The following is a 14,635-nucleotide window of genomic DNA, read 5'->3' as shown; positions in this document are numbered from 1 at the left end:
TGGAATCCAGGTCAGATAAGCCCCACAGGAATAGAAATGGGAATGATACCAGAAGGGGAGGGAGAAGAGGGGAGGAAGGCAAAACTAATCACAATGAGTGACACATAATCACCCCCCCACAGGGGAATGAACAATAGAAATCATAGGGGAAGGGAGACAGCGGTTGGTGTAAGATATAAAAATAATAATAAATGTATCAAGGGATCACGAGGGTGGGAGGGGGGAGTGAGGGCAAAAAGAGGAGCTAACACCAATTTTTGAAAATGATGGCAATGTATATACAAATATGCTTGATACAATTGATGTATGGATTGTTATAAGAGCTGTAAGAGCCCCCAATAAAATCTTTTAAAAAACAAACAAGAAAAAACAGCCTCTCTCTCTTTCGAGAGATAAACCAAAGATACCTTGCAAAGTAACCCTGGAAAACACATTTAGGAAGGTATGTTTGCATCTACTCATTTGGAATTATTGAAATACCATGTGCCTAGGCCCTAGATGGGTAACAACAAAGGAGGAAAAAAGTATCCAGTCATGGAGTTAATATCATCCTCATTTGGGGGAAGCATGGTGTGGTAGTTATATAATTGTTTGTCAATTTGAGGATTAGAAGTGTAGGGGTGGAGTCTAGCCTGTCCATCAGATCATAGCCAACGGGGCCTCTGTGTGGACATGGCCTTCTCTTCAGGATTCTGGGAACTCCTGGATTTCCTCCTTGGAGGTGGGAGACACTCTCTTGAGACTCACTCCCTGCAAGACATTTCTGAGGAAAAGCCACATGTAGCTACCCTGATGCAGTCAGAGTTTTGCAGCTGAAGGAACCACATGGAGACCCCTGCCAGTGCAGAGATGCTTACTCCACCACTGGATCCACAAGACTTCCCACCAACTAGCCTGTGATCTTCCTGGATTTGGCATCATTGCATGTGTTTCTTGAGTCTGAAGAGGACTTTATAGATTGATATAGGACAGATGGGCTAATATCAGAATTATGGACTTGATCTGGACTGGGCTAGGATGTTTTCTCAATATTCAATTGCTCTTGTTTATAAACCTCTTTTCTTATACACATGAGTGTCTATGGATTTGTTTCTCTAGTCCACCTGGACTAACACACACGGTGATAATTCCAAAAATCTGTATTTGGTTGAAAACATCCAGCAAACTCTCTTCATTTCTTGCCCGTTGTTATGTCTATAAACCATGCACATTGATTGTTTCAGGATTAAGGGTATCGCGGGCTCATGTAGTAAAATGGCATAAATCATGGTGGCGAACTCTGATTGAGCCACACAAATGAGATGGCCATGTGTGGAGTGATTTGCAGGATCTGCCAGGCTGGGTTAAAAGCCCTGGTGTTGCACTGCTCAAGTGCTGGGCCGCTAACAAGAATATCACTGGTTTTAACCTACCAGCTGCTCCGTGGGAGAAGCATATGCCAATCTCCTATAAAGATCGTTGTTGGTAGGTGCTGGGAAATCACTTCGGACTCACAGCGACCCTGTGTACAACAGAAAGGCACCGCCTGGTCCATTGCCATCCTCTCAAGTGTTATGTTTGAGCCTGTTGTTGCAGCCACGGTGTCAATCCATCTTCTCCAGGGCCTTCCTCTTTTTCACGGCCCTTATGCTTGACCAAGCATGATGTCCCTCTCCAGGGACTGGTCTCTCCTGAGGAAGTATCTGAGATGACATCTCCCCTCCTCCTCTGCTTTTCAGGAGCTGTCTAGCTGTACCCGTTCCAAGACAAGTGTGTTTGTTCTTTTGGCAGTGCATGGTAATTCAGTAGTCTGTGCCAGAGCCATACTTCAAAAGCACCAAGTCTTCTTCAGTCTCCATTATTCATTGTCCGACTTTCACATGTACAAGGGGGTACCCCCCCAAACAGTTCCCCCCAAAACTATTAATTTTTTTAATAGAACAATCTTATCACCTTCAAAGCTCTTTCCATTACATTTAATACATTTGTCAAATCTGTGATTCCATTCTTGGAAACATTTTTCAAACTCATCTTTTTGGATGGCTGACAGCACCTTCCTCATTTTTTTTCCTTCACTTCTACATTGTCAAATTGCTGCCCTTGTATGTCCCTCTGTATTCACAGAAACAAAGAAGTCACATGTAGCAAGGGAGCAAGGTACGTGGGGCAAGAGAGGCATGCTGTTTTTTGCCAAAAACTGGCCCAGCGAGATGGCTGCACGAGCAGGTGTATTGTCATGGTGGCTAAACCAGTCCCTGTCTGCCACAAATCGGGCCTTATTTGTTGCACACTGGAATGCAATCTTTTCAGAACCTCTAAATAGAAAGCTTGATTAACAGTCTAACTTCGTGGAATGAACTCCCAATGCACTATGAGTTGACATTTTCATCTGTTTGAGAAGTTGACGGACATCCAGAATGAGGTTTGTCATCAATTGACATTTCACCTCTTTAGAAACAAGAAAACCACTCTTACACTTGAGTTTTTCCTATCGCGCTGTCCTCATAAGCCGTGTTCAACATTGCAACAGTTTATGGGGCATTTTTCCTGAGCAGGAAACAAAATTTCACAGCTGCATGCTGTTGTCCTACATTGGTCATCACAAAGAATGAGCTTCAAGTGAAACTGCTGTCACACACACACAAAAATCACTGTGACCAGAGAGAACCTTCCCAGGTAATTCCACTGGATGCACTAATCAGAGGGAGTTGTTCGATGCTCACCTAGCAGGAACAATACGTACCACACAAGCTCTGCTCTGCCCAGTGCAATTCCAGTTTGGGGAGGCCCCCGAGTATGTGAGGCAATTGAAATAGCGTGGGCTGGGTCACCTTAGGACATACAGTAACAACCTTGCTTGCAATACTTTAAAGGGATCTCGTGCAGTAGATTTGCCCAGTGCAATGCATCCATGACCTCTTGACCTGTGCTTCCCTAGACACTGATTTTAGATCCACGCAAGACAACATCCTTGACAACTTCTACCTTTCCTCCAAAGACTATGATGTTACCTTTGGTCCAGTTATGAAGATTTCATTCTTCTTTACACTGAGTTGTAACTCATACTGTAACTCATACTGAAAACTGCAATCCTTGATCGTCATCAGCAAGGGCTTCAAGTCCTCCTCACTTTCAGGAAGCAAGGTTGTGTCACCTGTGCATCGCAGGTTGTTAATAAACCTTCCTCTGATCCTGATATCTCATTCTTCTTCATGTAAGCCAGCTTCTCTGATGATTGAATAAGTGTGGTGAGAGGATACAACCATGACTCCCACCTTGCCTGATTTTAAACCATGTTTTGTTCTATTTGCACAACTGCCTCATCTATGTACAGGTTTAGCATGAACAGAAAGGAATGTTCTGGAATTCCCATTCTTCTCAAGGCTAACCATAGTTTAATATGGCCTATGCAGTTGAATGTCTTTGCATAGTCCATAAAAATCTTCCTGGTTTTCAGCTTCATCAAGGTCCCTCTGATGTCGGCAGTGCTATCTCCTGCTCCATGTCCTCTTCTGAATCCGGCCTGAATTTCTGGCAGCTCCCTGCCAATGGACGGCTGCAACCCTTGCTGAATGGTCTTCAGTAACATTTTATCTGAATGTGATATTAATGATATTCTGTGATTGTCACATTCTGTTGGGTCACCTTTCTTTGGAATGAGTGAAAATATGGATCTCTGCTAGCCAGTTGGTGAAGTAGCTATCTTCCAAATTCTCCGACATAGATGAGTGAGCGCTTCCAGTGCTTCATTAGCTTGTTGAAACATTTCGATTGATATTCCACCAATTCTTGGAGCCTGGTTTTTGCCTAGTGCCTTCAGTGCAATTGGTTATGAATTGGACTGAGACCTGCAAGGTCAACAGTTTGAAACCACCAGCCACTGCAAGAGAGAGACAGGGCTTTTAACCTCATACAGAGTTACAGTCTCAGAAACACGCAGGGACTATTCTACCCTGCCCAATTGTGTCGTCGCTAGGAGTTGGTTTGTCACCTTTTTTTGTTTTCTCTGTCTTCCATCTGGAGAAATCCATGTGTATAGTCGCCATTTGTGTTGTTGGAGAAAGGTATTTGTGATGGAGAAGTCGTTGGTCTTGCTATACATAAGGTTGCCAATGACTAAGTTCCCTGAAGTGAATAGCCTGCTCTTTCTTGGTTCTGTTCTTCATCTGGAGGCTCTGCTGAAACCTGTTCACCCTGACTGCACCTGCTGGTATTTGAAATACCAGTGACATAGCTTCCAGCATCATAGCAACACACAAGCCACCACAGTACAGCAACCAGGCAGACAAGTGGTCTATGAAAAGAGCTACAAATAATGCTATCTTCTAAACCTTACAGGGCAGTTCTTCTCAGTCCTTTAGGTCCCAGTGCATTAGAATCTACTAGATGGCAGTTCGTTTGGTGTATGCCAATGGACAAGAAATACGGAGATGCATAATTTCCCGCTACACCAAGAGTTCATACACTATAGCCGGGGCCTGCTATCTGTTTTTGTAAATAAAGTTTTACTGGCATTCAACCCCTCCTATTCAATTCTGTGTTGTCTGTTTTCATATTATAATGATGGAGCTGGAATACTTAACTCTAGACCAGTGGTTCTCAACCTTCCTATTGCCACGACCCTTTAATACAGTTCATGTTGTGGTGAACCCCAAACCATATAATTATTTTTGTTGCTATTTCATCACTGTACTTTTGCTATTGTTATGAATTGGGTGACCCCTATGAAAGGGTCATTCGACCCCCAAAGGGGTCGTGACCCACAGGTTGAGAGTCATTGTCCAGAGCAGGGGTCCTCGAACGTTTGGAGGTCTGGACTATAGTTAAAAAAAACAACCTATGAACAAATTCCTATGCACACTGCAGATATCTTATTTTGAAGTAAAAAAACAAAATGGGGCAAAAACACCAGGTGGGCTGGATAAATGTCCTCGGCCATAGTTTGAATACACCTGGTCTAGAATCTAGAGACTCTGTGGTCTGGAAAGCCTAGATGCTTACTGTCTGTCCCTTTATGAAAAAGTTTACTACACCCTGGCCTAAAAGAATATTTGGAAATTGAAGTATTTTTTTCTTAATAGAAATGTTCACTTTTGAATAGTTTAGATTATTTAAGGCTATTTTCTCTTAAATGGTATGAAAAAATACTGTGGTACTAGATGGTAAATTAGAACAAAGTTTCATAAGACAGCGTGCTTATAGTCTAGTGATGATTGGTATCCAATTAAAAAAATTGAACTTAAAAATTCATTGTATGTTAATTCATTAATGCTGAGAAGTTAGCTAATGAGGCATACATAAAAAGTACAGTGTGGCATACTTACAATTTGTGTCATGAGGGCTGGTCTCATTTCAGCCATGTGCTTAACCGAGGCCCCACCAGCACTCTCCCTCCAGTTGCCATTTCTTATTTTGATAACCTTTTTAATAGGTCTGAGTTTCATTGAATTTTCACATGTAAAAATGGCAGTTTGTTTGTGATTTCACAGAGCAGTAAGGCTAGGCTGGAAGTCACTTGCAAATGTGACTTGCAAAGAAACCTCATATTTTCTGTGTTTAATAGCTGTCGTGCAGTGTATTAAAAATGAGCATTTAATCATACTATTTCACAGACTCTCGGCAATAAAGCACGGGCTGCAATGCACCACGCTTCATATCAGGGCAGCAGTTGAAGTGGGAATGATCTAATGCTTGGGTATCTCTCTCTTTTTAACAGACTTGTGGAAGAAAGCAAGCTGATCCCACTCATTTTTGAAGTCATTCTGGTAAGCATGAACATGTACCTCTGAAGTGCAAAGGAAATGGAAGCATTGTTTTCGGTTCTTCACCAGGTGGTGTGGCTGGCTTCCAACCTGGACTCCTCCTGGCAAATCTGTGTGCCTTTCATGGTCTCCCGTAGCCTCCTCAGGCCTCGGATTCCTCATCTGTAAGGGGATGCCTAGCTCTGACATGCAGAATGATCCTGCTTAGTCACCTACCTCCATGCATCCTTCGTATGCTATTCTTATTGAATTAAGTCATACTAATAATATGGAAAAATGCTGTAAGGTTGATTTGTAGAGGAAAGGAAGAATCATTATTTATCAGGAAGAATAATTCTTGCCACACTTCAGGGATACCTTTTTCTTTCTTCTATTTTTAACATGCAGTTCCCTTTCCAAACAGCTACAGTTGTGTCTATTTTTAATTTTTTAGGTGTGGGAGTCTATATATCAGATCATCATTTTTGCATTCCACAGCTGCTCCACCCTCTCAATGGCTTGCCCTGTGCCCCCACCCCACCTGCAACTTTTTTTTGCCCAGCTCCCTCTTGTAAGATTCCTTCACCCAAGTTAACACTTGTCTGCCCTCTAGCCTGTTACTTCTCCTTCCATCCCTTCCCCTCCCAGCCATGGGAATCATTAGAGTCTGTTTCTTTAAGTCTGAAACCTTTATCTTGATTTATTTTATATAACAGTGGTCACATCCAATATTTGTCCTTTTATGATTCACTAACTTCACTCACCATAAGGTCCTCTAAATCTATCAATGCTAGAATGTGTTTTCGGATTCATTATTTGTCTCAGTCTGGGTAGACTAGAGAAACAAATTCATGGACACTGATACATGAATAAGAATGGGCTTTATATATGAGCAATTAAATATTGAGAAAATATCCCAGCCTAGTCCAGATCAAGTCCATAAGCCAGATATTAGCCCATATCCGATACCAGTCTATAAATTCCTCTTCCAGACTCACACAGCACATGCAATGATGCCGAATGCAGGAGGATTACTGGCCAGTGGGTGGAAAGTCTTGTGGATCCAGTGGTGGTGGAAGCATCTCAGCACTGGCGTGGGTCTCCATGTGGCTCCTTCTGCTCTAGCGCAGCTCCATGTGTCTTGTTATCAGGAATGTCTCACAGGGAATGAGCATGTGCCCTGCCTTAAACAAGCTATTTATCTCCTTAGCTCTTCTTAATGAGGTAATCAAGCTGCAACCCGATTGACAGGCTAAACTCCATCCCTTCAGTCTTAAGTCTCAAATTGACAACAGATTATGTAACTCACAGACCACCCTCTTGTCGATTTGATACTTTCACACAACTCTTTGACCATATATAATTTTCAAACAAACAATAATAAAATCATATCTGTACCTAACAAGATAAAACTAGAATGCACACAATTCAATATATGCCACCCTTATTTAAACATAACATTCAATAAATCAACAAACAAAAATATCCTATACTTACGTGAATGCCTCCCCCATAATCCTATGAACATATTTCTATGAATATATTCCCTCACCTATGAAAGTTTATAAGCCAGCCACTTCATGCCTTTATCTGACCAATTTTAGGTATCCAAATTCTATACTTCCCACTTAACATTATCCCAGTGCTGTGAGGAGACGTGAAGAATCTTAATTACAGTTATGTCTGCATCCATAAGCAAAGTCAAATCAGGACAGGCCATCCTTAAAGTCAGCAGCCATATACACCAGTTCACAGGCTGAAAAATCTTCCCTTCATCTGGTTGGGTTCTGGTCAACTCAATTGGGCTGCCCCACTTAGCCTCACCAGGGTGCCCATTGGTTGCCTTGCCTTTAGACCATGGACTCATCACAAATTCTCAACAAGCCTAGCCCCCTTGTGCTAGGTCAAGAACTTCAGACTAGTCAAGCCGCTCTCCTTCTCTAGATCCTGTAAACCAAGTCCATGAGTGTCAGTGGCCAGACTTAACCTGTCTCTTTATTGTTGCATTTCTCTCACTTCTCAACAAGTGGATACCGGTGGTCACCTAGCAAGCATTTCAGCCTGCCCACAGGCTCCCTTTAACAGTTCAGTCCTAGAGCAGAGTCTTCTTCCTGGTTCCAGATTTTTTTGCAGTTACTGACAAAAAACCATTGGTTCAAGATTCAAAAAGCCAAAGTTCCTGTTCTTCAACTGTCAACAGCCCCCTAGGCAAGTCTTTTGGAATGCAAATTGCCTGAGGACTCCCTGGGAGACATTCCAGCTGATAAGACACTTGGAGCTGAGCTAGTGCCCTGAGCTGGAGGAGCCAAGTAGAGATCCCTGCCAGCACTGGGATGCTTACACCACCACTGGATCCACAAGACTTTCCATCCACCCACTGGCCTGTGAGCTTCCTGCATTCAGCGCCATTGCATGTGTTGAGTGAGTCTGAAGAGGAATTCATAGATTGGTATAGGACATACAGGCTAATAGCGGACTCATGGACTTGATCTGGACTGGACTGGGATGTTTTCTCAATATTCAATTGATATTGTATATAAAGCTCTTATACACATATGAGTGTTTCTATGAATTTGTTTCTTTAGTCTACCCAGAATAACACATTATCATTCTTTAACGACGTGTAATATTCCATTGTGTTGCCAAGTGTTACTTACCCATTCTTCCACTGATGGGCATTTAAGCTGTTTCCGCCCTCTTGCTATTGTAAAAAGAGCTGTGAAGACCATGGGTGTGCATGTACTTGTTCATGCTGTGTTCTTTATTTCCTTTGAGTGAATGACAAGGCGAAGGATTGTTGGGTCATGATATTTCTATTCCAGATTGAGAATACAACTTTCGACACTGACTGTACTGCTGTGTCATCCCACTGGCAGTGTGGAAGGGTTCAAATCTCTCTTGTTACCCTCTCCAGGATTTTTTTTCCTGGGGTTTTGTTTGTTTTTGTTTTTCACTTTGCGATCAATGTCCGAGTGAGGTGTCATCTCATCACTGCTCTAATCTGCATCTCTTGACTTTTTCACCTGTTGGTCTGCCACCTGGATGTCTTCATTGTCAGTTGTTCAAGTCCTCTGCCCATTTTTAAATTAGATTTCTATATTTTTTCTTGTTAAGGTGTTGAAATCTTATATAGATTTTAGAGGTTTGTCCCTTGCCCTGTATGTCATTGCCAGATCTGCTACCACCACACATACGGTTTTCCCTCATCTGTGGGTTTTCTTCTTCCTCATTTGGAAAGACCTTTGCTGCATGGAAGTGTCTTACGTTCAGGAGGTGCCAGTCATCCATTTTGTCTTGGGTGGGTTTCATCATGTTAGATAGTGTGTTTGTTAGATATCCAGGCCCCTAAGCTTGTCCCTGCTTGTTCAATGATTCTCTGTACCTTGTTGGGTTTACATTTGGGTCTTTGATCCATCTTGAGCTTGCTTTTGTGTATGGAGTGAAGGAGGGACCCTGTTTCATTTTAATGCAAATGGAAATCCAGTTTGATCAGCATTTGTTGAAGAGACTGTCTCTTCCCCATTTGCTGCATTTTGGCCCTGGGTCAGAAATCAATTGTCTATAGATACCTGGGATTATGTTGGGTTCTCTAGGTCTACTTCTCTGTCATTGTACCAGTACCAGGCTGTTCCCACTACGGTGGCTGTGTGGTAGGTCTCGAGGTCAGAAAGTGCGAGTCCTCCTACTCCGTGTTCTTTCTGTAGATAAGCATTGCTTATCCTGGGTGTCTTTCCGGCCCATACAAAGTGGATGAGTTTCTCCAGGTCTTTAAAGAAGGAAGCTGGAATCGGCACAGCAGATGACAGCCTCTGTGCTGATACACTAGGTTGGAGCCAGGATTCAATTGGTTAAAAGGATATCTTAGAGATCATTTTAGGAAGAGGCATAAGGAATACAGAGAATCAAGATGGACCAATGTCGATATCAAGAGGGGCCTAACGGTGGTAATTTGATTTTTGCCAAGGGTTATGTATGTCTCCCACCACATTTCAGTAGGAAATGCATTTCTTGCTAATTTGTTGTGGAGTTGAACTTGTTTTGGAAGGTGGAAAGTATTTCCTAATTCTCCTACATGATTGGTATTCCTATACTGAGCACCTAACAGTGCCTCATATTACACAAGCCACACCAAATGTTTGGTTAAACACTTGCCATTTGTTGTGGCTGTCGTAGGAAGTGAGTGGAGAGTCGGGATTTCAGTTGGACTGAGTGGTACGGGCCACAGGCACACACGGCCAGATTGATGTCCCCACTCCAGCCACATTCTCAGGTTTCCTGTGTGATGTCATTTCAAAAAGAAGAAGTCCTGGTGCCGGAGATGTAAAGAAGGAAACAAACAGCTGAAAGCAACCGCTGTGTGAAGCGCAGATTGGATGTCCTTGAAGAACATTATTCAGTTCCAATCCTCGTCCTGTCCTTGTTAGTCAAATAATCTTGACTTTTAAAATTCCCCATTAGCAGATTTTTCAGTCAGTAGAATGTCTTTGTAGCACTTATCTTATAACTGTTGCTCTTTTTGCTTTTCAATCACTGAGCTAGAGATGATACAGCATTTCGGTGATTCTACAATGCACCTGCTTTTCAGCCTTCACGATTCTGAAACAGGGCCGTTCCTCTTAAATCAGTGGCACCTGACAGTTGTGGTTAGCCTGGTGACATGATTGTCATTGCCTTTGCCAATTTACTCCCATTTTCCATTTAGAAATGCCTAAGAGTGATAGGTTATGGAAATCTATATCTGATTAAGCTGGAGGAAGCTCTTTCAATATAAATGGAAGTCGAAAAACCATGGCAGAGTTTAATTGACTGCCCCCCTCTCTCCATCCTCTTCAGAGGTGGATAAAGGGTGCATCTTAAAACTGGTGACTGTTCAGGACGCACAGTCTAGACAAGATGTGTCCTCTCTTTGTGGGAAAGCTGGCTCACTGCTCACGCGATGCAATGGCCGTGTCGATGGGCGGTTGCTTCCCTGACAAGGCATGCCTCAGTGAGACCGGGGCCCTCTTTCGCTTATGCTCAAGGCGAGCTATTTGGGCCAGGAGCGGAGGCTCGAGCAGCATGCATGGAATTAAGTTGAACACATTCGTATGCACAGCCATCGATGCACGCCACCAAAGGCAGTCTGAGGTGACTGAATCAGTGCAGGTTCCCGAGGACCCGACCCAGAGCCCTCCTGAGAGCCCGGAGGCCTGGCTCTGAGTGGGAGGTTGCTGGAGGAGCAGGTTGAAGGCCCTCCCCACTCCCCAACTTTGCCACTTTCCAAAGAGCAGGAGTCACTTTTAAATGTACCCTCAGGATGAATTTGAATGGATCAACCTTTGGATTTTGCTATAATTCTAATCTCTCTTCATCTTTCCCTCCAGTGGTTTATGTGCTGGCCTACTCCCATAAATCATTTTTAATGCCAAAGAACATAGGCAAACTCTGTTTTATTGGGGGAGGGGGAGATCTTTATTCATGGCAGACTTTCCAATATGTGCCAAAATATTGCTGTCATGATATTTTATGTGTCTGTTCCCAAGCAAACAATTGAGGAGCAATTTCAGTGGCAAATGCTAACAATAAAAATGGGATTAGCAATACACTCGTTTGACAATTATATTGTTTTTGCAATTCTGGAGGCTAGCAACTGAAGCAAGTTTTCGTAAATCTCTCAAGTCAGCTGTATCTTTGGAAAAAGAATCCCTTTATAGGCCCTTGGAGCCCAGAAGATTTAATCATGGAGACACTAGGGTAGCACCCACTGGCACGGCACCACGCATTCATCAGTCTCTCAACATTGTCCTGCTCTGCTCCAGTGGTGGCCCAGACACTGTGAGCTGGTGCTAAGGGCCTGTTCAGATGACAGATACCTATCATTTCCAGAATCTGCAGTGTTATGCAAGGTTTTGCTATGCATGTGGGAAAGAGGGGGAGGGACCCCCAGAATAGAAAACAAGATTTGATTAAAAATTTGAAATGCTTGACCTAGGAAGGTTCTTTGAAAGTTATACAGGGAAGAACTGTCAGAGGCAGGTGATACATGGGCTCCTGTGGCCTGCCTGTGCACCTATTCAGGGCTTCTATCTGCTGCTGAATGCCTGCCTGTGGTAGTGACATAATCTGGTGTCAGCTTGAGACTATTAAGAGTGAAGGGGTAGAGTTGAGCCTGTCAATCAGGTCAAAGCTTGATGGCTTCATTTGGAGGCACTACAGAGATAAATAGCTCACTGGAGGCCAGATACACTCACTCCCTGTGAGACATTCCTGTTGACAAGCACCATGGAGCTATGCTGATAGAGCCAGAGCCCTGGAGCTGGAGGCGTCACATTGAGACCCACGCCAGCATTGAGATGCTTCCACCACCACTGGATTCTCAAGACTTTCCACCCACTGGCTTGTGATCTTCCTGCATTCAGCATCATTGCATGTGTTGGGTGAGTCTGAAGAGGAATTTATAGACTGGTATTGGACATATGGGCTAATATCAGACTTATGAACCTGATCTGGACTGGGCTGGGATGTTTTCTTAATATACAATTACTCTTTATGTAAAACTCTTTCTTATGCGCATATGAGTCTCTCTGGATTTCTCTAGTCAACTCCGACTAACACACTGTCCTTCAGGTATGTGCTCTGGGCTGTTCTGCAGGAATGAAAACGATTCCCACAGATCTGGTCTTCGCGACGGCATCATCAGATTTGAATGAGCATCACCAAACAGCTCTTGAGGGCGAGGGGGACATCTGGTGATCCGGGAGTGAATGAGGTAGAGCGGATCACATAGGAACCCCACAAGGTGCTGTCATCAGATCAGTGCCGTGTTACCTGATTGGCAGACTGCACCGGCTGAAGCAAAGTAAAATCAACTGCTACCCATAAGCCCGGATGCAACAATAGCTGCTCTTTGCCTCATCAGCCCCATTGGTTGGAAAGAAGATGAACTTCATGAAGATTAGAAGGTCATATATTGTATCCATGGCGAAAGTGCTGGCCTGGAACAGAGAGCATGTTCCCCCCAGCACTCCACTACGCCTGCTGCTCTTTGCTTCTCAGCACATACTGATATAGTCATGAACAGAGGTGGAGAGGAGGGGCGTGGGTGACAGTCAGACCCTCCCTTCCTGGACTGCAGTCATAGCTGGCCATTCTCCCCTTTGTGGTGGTTTGATAGGTGAAGTCCTAGGCAAGGCCATTGTTCTGCAGCGTGTGGTCCCCCTGACTTTTGGCCTTGTCTAGCCTGTTCATCTCGTCCCGCTGTCACGATCAATTTCTACAATGTGCATGGCTTAAAGCTCAACTGCCCTTGAGTCAATACTGATGCAGATCGACCCTACAGGACCAGAGTAGAATTGCCCCTGTGAGATTCCAGGGTTCCACTTGGCATCAAACCACCTAAAGATAATCCTCTCAAAGTTCTGGAGGCCAGGGGTCAGAGTCCTGGATGTGCAGTGCTCTCTGTAACGATTCTCGGGAGCAGTCCTTCTTGCCTCTTCCAGCTCTGGGTCCACAGGCGTCCTTTGGCTCGTACCGTGTAACTCTAGTCCCTGTCTGCTTCTCTGGGAGGCTGTGTCTTCCCCTGGTGTGTTTCTGTCTCTGCATCTCGTCTCTTTCCAATTTAATACCAGTTGAATTAGCCCCCACTCCACGTCAGTGCGACCTCGAGTGTAGCCGTCATGTCCACAAAGTTACTATTTCCAAGTAAGGTGTGTCCACAGATACTTGAACCTGTCTTTTGTGGAGAGGCAAGCCCACCCTTAACAGTGGCAGTCCTCAATTTTAATTCTTTACTAACTTTGGGATATCTGAGAATGGCAAGCATTGACTGTGCTTGTTTTCAGGCTTGTTTTAAAACAAACAAGCAAACAAACAAAACTGATGAGAAAGCCCTTGGACAGAGAAAACAAGTTAAAGGGCTCATGGAAGGGCAATGAAAAAGAGCTGGCCCTCAACAAGATGGATTGGCACGGTGGCTGCCACAATGGGCTTGGGCTCGGGGTGGTTCTGTGGATGGTGCAGGACTGGGCAGTGTTTGGTTCTGGGGTCGCGGTGGGTCAGAGCCGACTCGATCGATGGCAGCTAATAACAACAACGATGGCCAACGCAAGGAATTGCTGGAAGTGCCCAGAATAAAATCGGTCCTTGCTCATTTTCAGTGTGTAATCCCTGATTGTTACCTTTTCCTCAAAAACATCCAGTACTCCAGGACCCCATGTAGTTTATTCATGAACAGAGCAACTTTCTGTTTGAAGGAAGTAGAAATGTCAGTAAAAATCTCTGGGTTTGATTAAATAAAGCAGCAAGCAAGCGTCAGACTCTGCTTTTGATGCTCTTTGCGCGTGTTTCTGGAATGAGCAGGAGAACAATGTTGATGTGCCTGCCCAGAGCTGCAGAGGTCTCAGGTTGAGCCGGGCAATCTCATGCACAAAATCCGTGTAGGGATTTATGGGGAAGGAAGAGCTTTTGGAAAAGCGCTAGCGAGTGAGATTGTATTTGGGATTTATTGGAGGTGCCAAATTAGAGAACGGCTCGGTTGTAAAGCCAGTAAGGGCAAGTTATTACATAGGATTTTCAGGTCCAGTAATTTATTTGATAACAAAGTTAATACATAGGAGGAAGTCTCAAAAAGTTTGTAGGAAAAGTCTGTTATCTTTTCATTCCATTTTCCACACATTTTTTGAAATCTCTATTTGTAAAGAGTTCAAATGTTATGTAGCATAAAATGTGTAATATAGAGTGTGATTGTTCTCCCAAATATTGTAGCACACAGATTAATGCATAATCTGTGCATTGTTTTTCATGCAAGTACTATATGGATTTCCTTTTTAATAAAAGGGGTCACACCACAACCGCTGAAGACAAAGCGGGTGAATAAGCAAATGTGGTGAAGAAAGCTGATGGTGCCTGGCTATCAAAAGATATAGCATCTGGGGTCT

General features: G+C 43.7%; 1 protein-coding gene across 1 annotated transcript in view; it reads left to right on the top strand.

The window, feature by feature from the left end:
* The window catches only part of ULK4 (unc-51 like kinase 4), a 606,607-nt gene that overhangs the window by 231,345 nt on the left and 360,627 nt on the right, over nucleotides 1-14,635 (top strand). The window contains exon 31 of the mRNA XM_030886939.2: nucleotides 5,696-5,744. Coding sequence (XP_030742799.2) covers nucleotides 5,696-5,744 — 49 coding nt within the window. The remainder of the gene's footprint in view (nucleotides 1-5,695; nucleotides 5,745-14,635) is intronic.

Source organism: Echinops telfairi, unplaced genomic scaffold, assembly GCF_000313985.2.
Source record: "Echinops telfairi isolate 266 unplaced genomic scaffold, ASM31398v2 ScPeMD7_4225;HRSCAF=4972, whole genome shotgun sequence".
Taxonomy (NCBI): Eukaryota; Metazoa; Chordata; class Mammalia; order Afrosoricida; family Tenrecidae; genus Echinops; species Echinops telfairi.
Note: the sequence above shows the minus strand (reverse complement) of the source record. Positions and strands in the feature narration are given on the sequence as shown.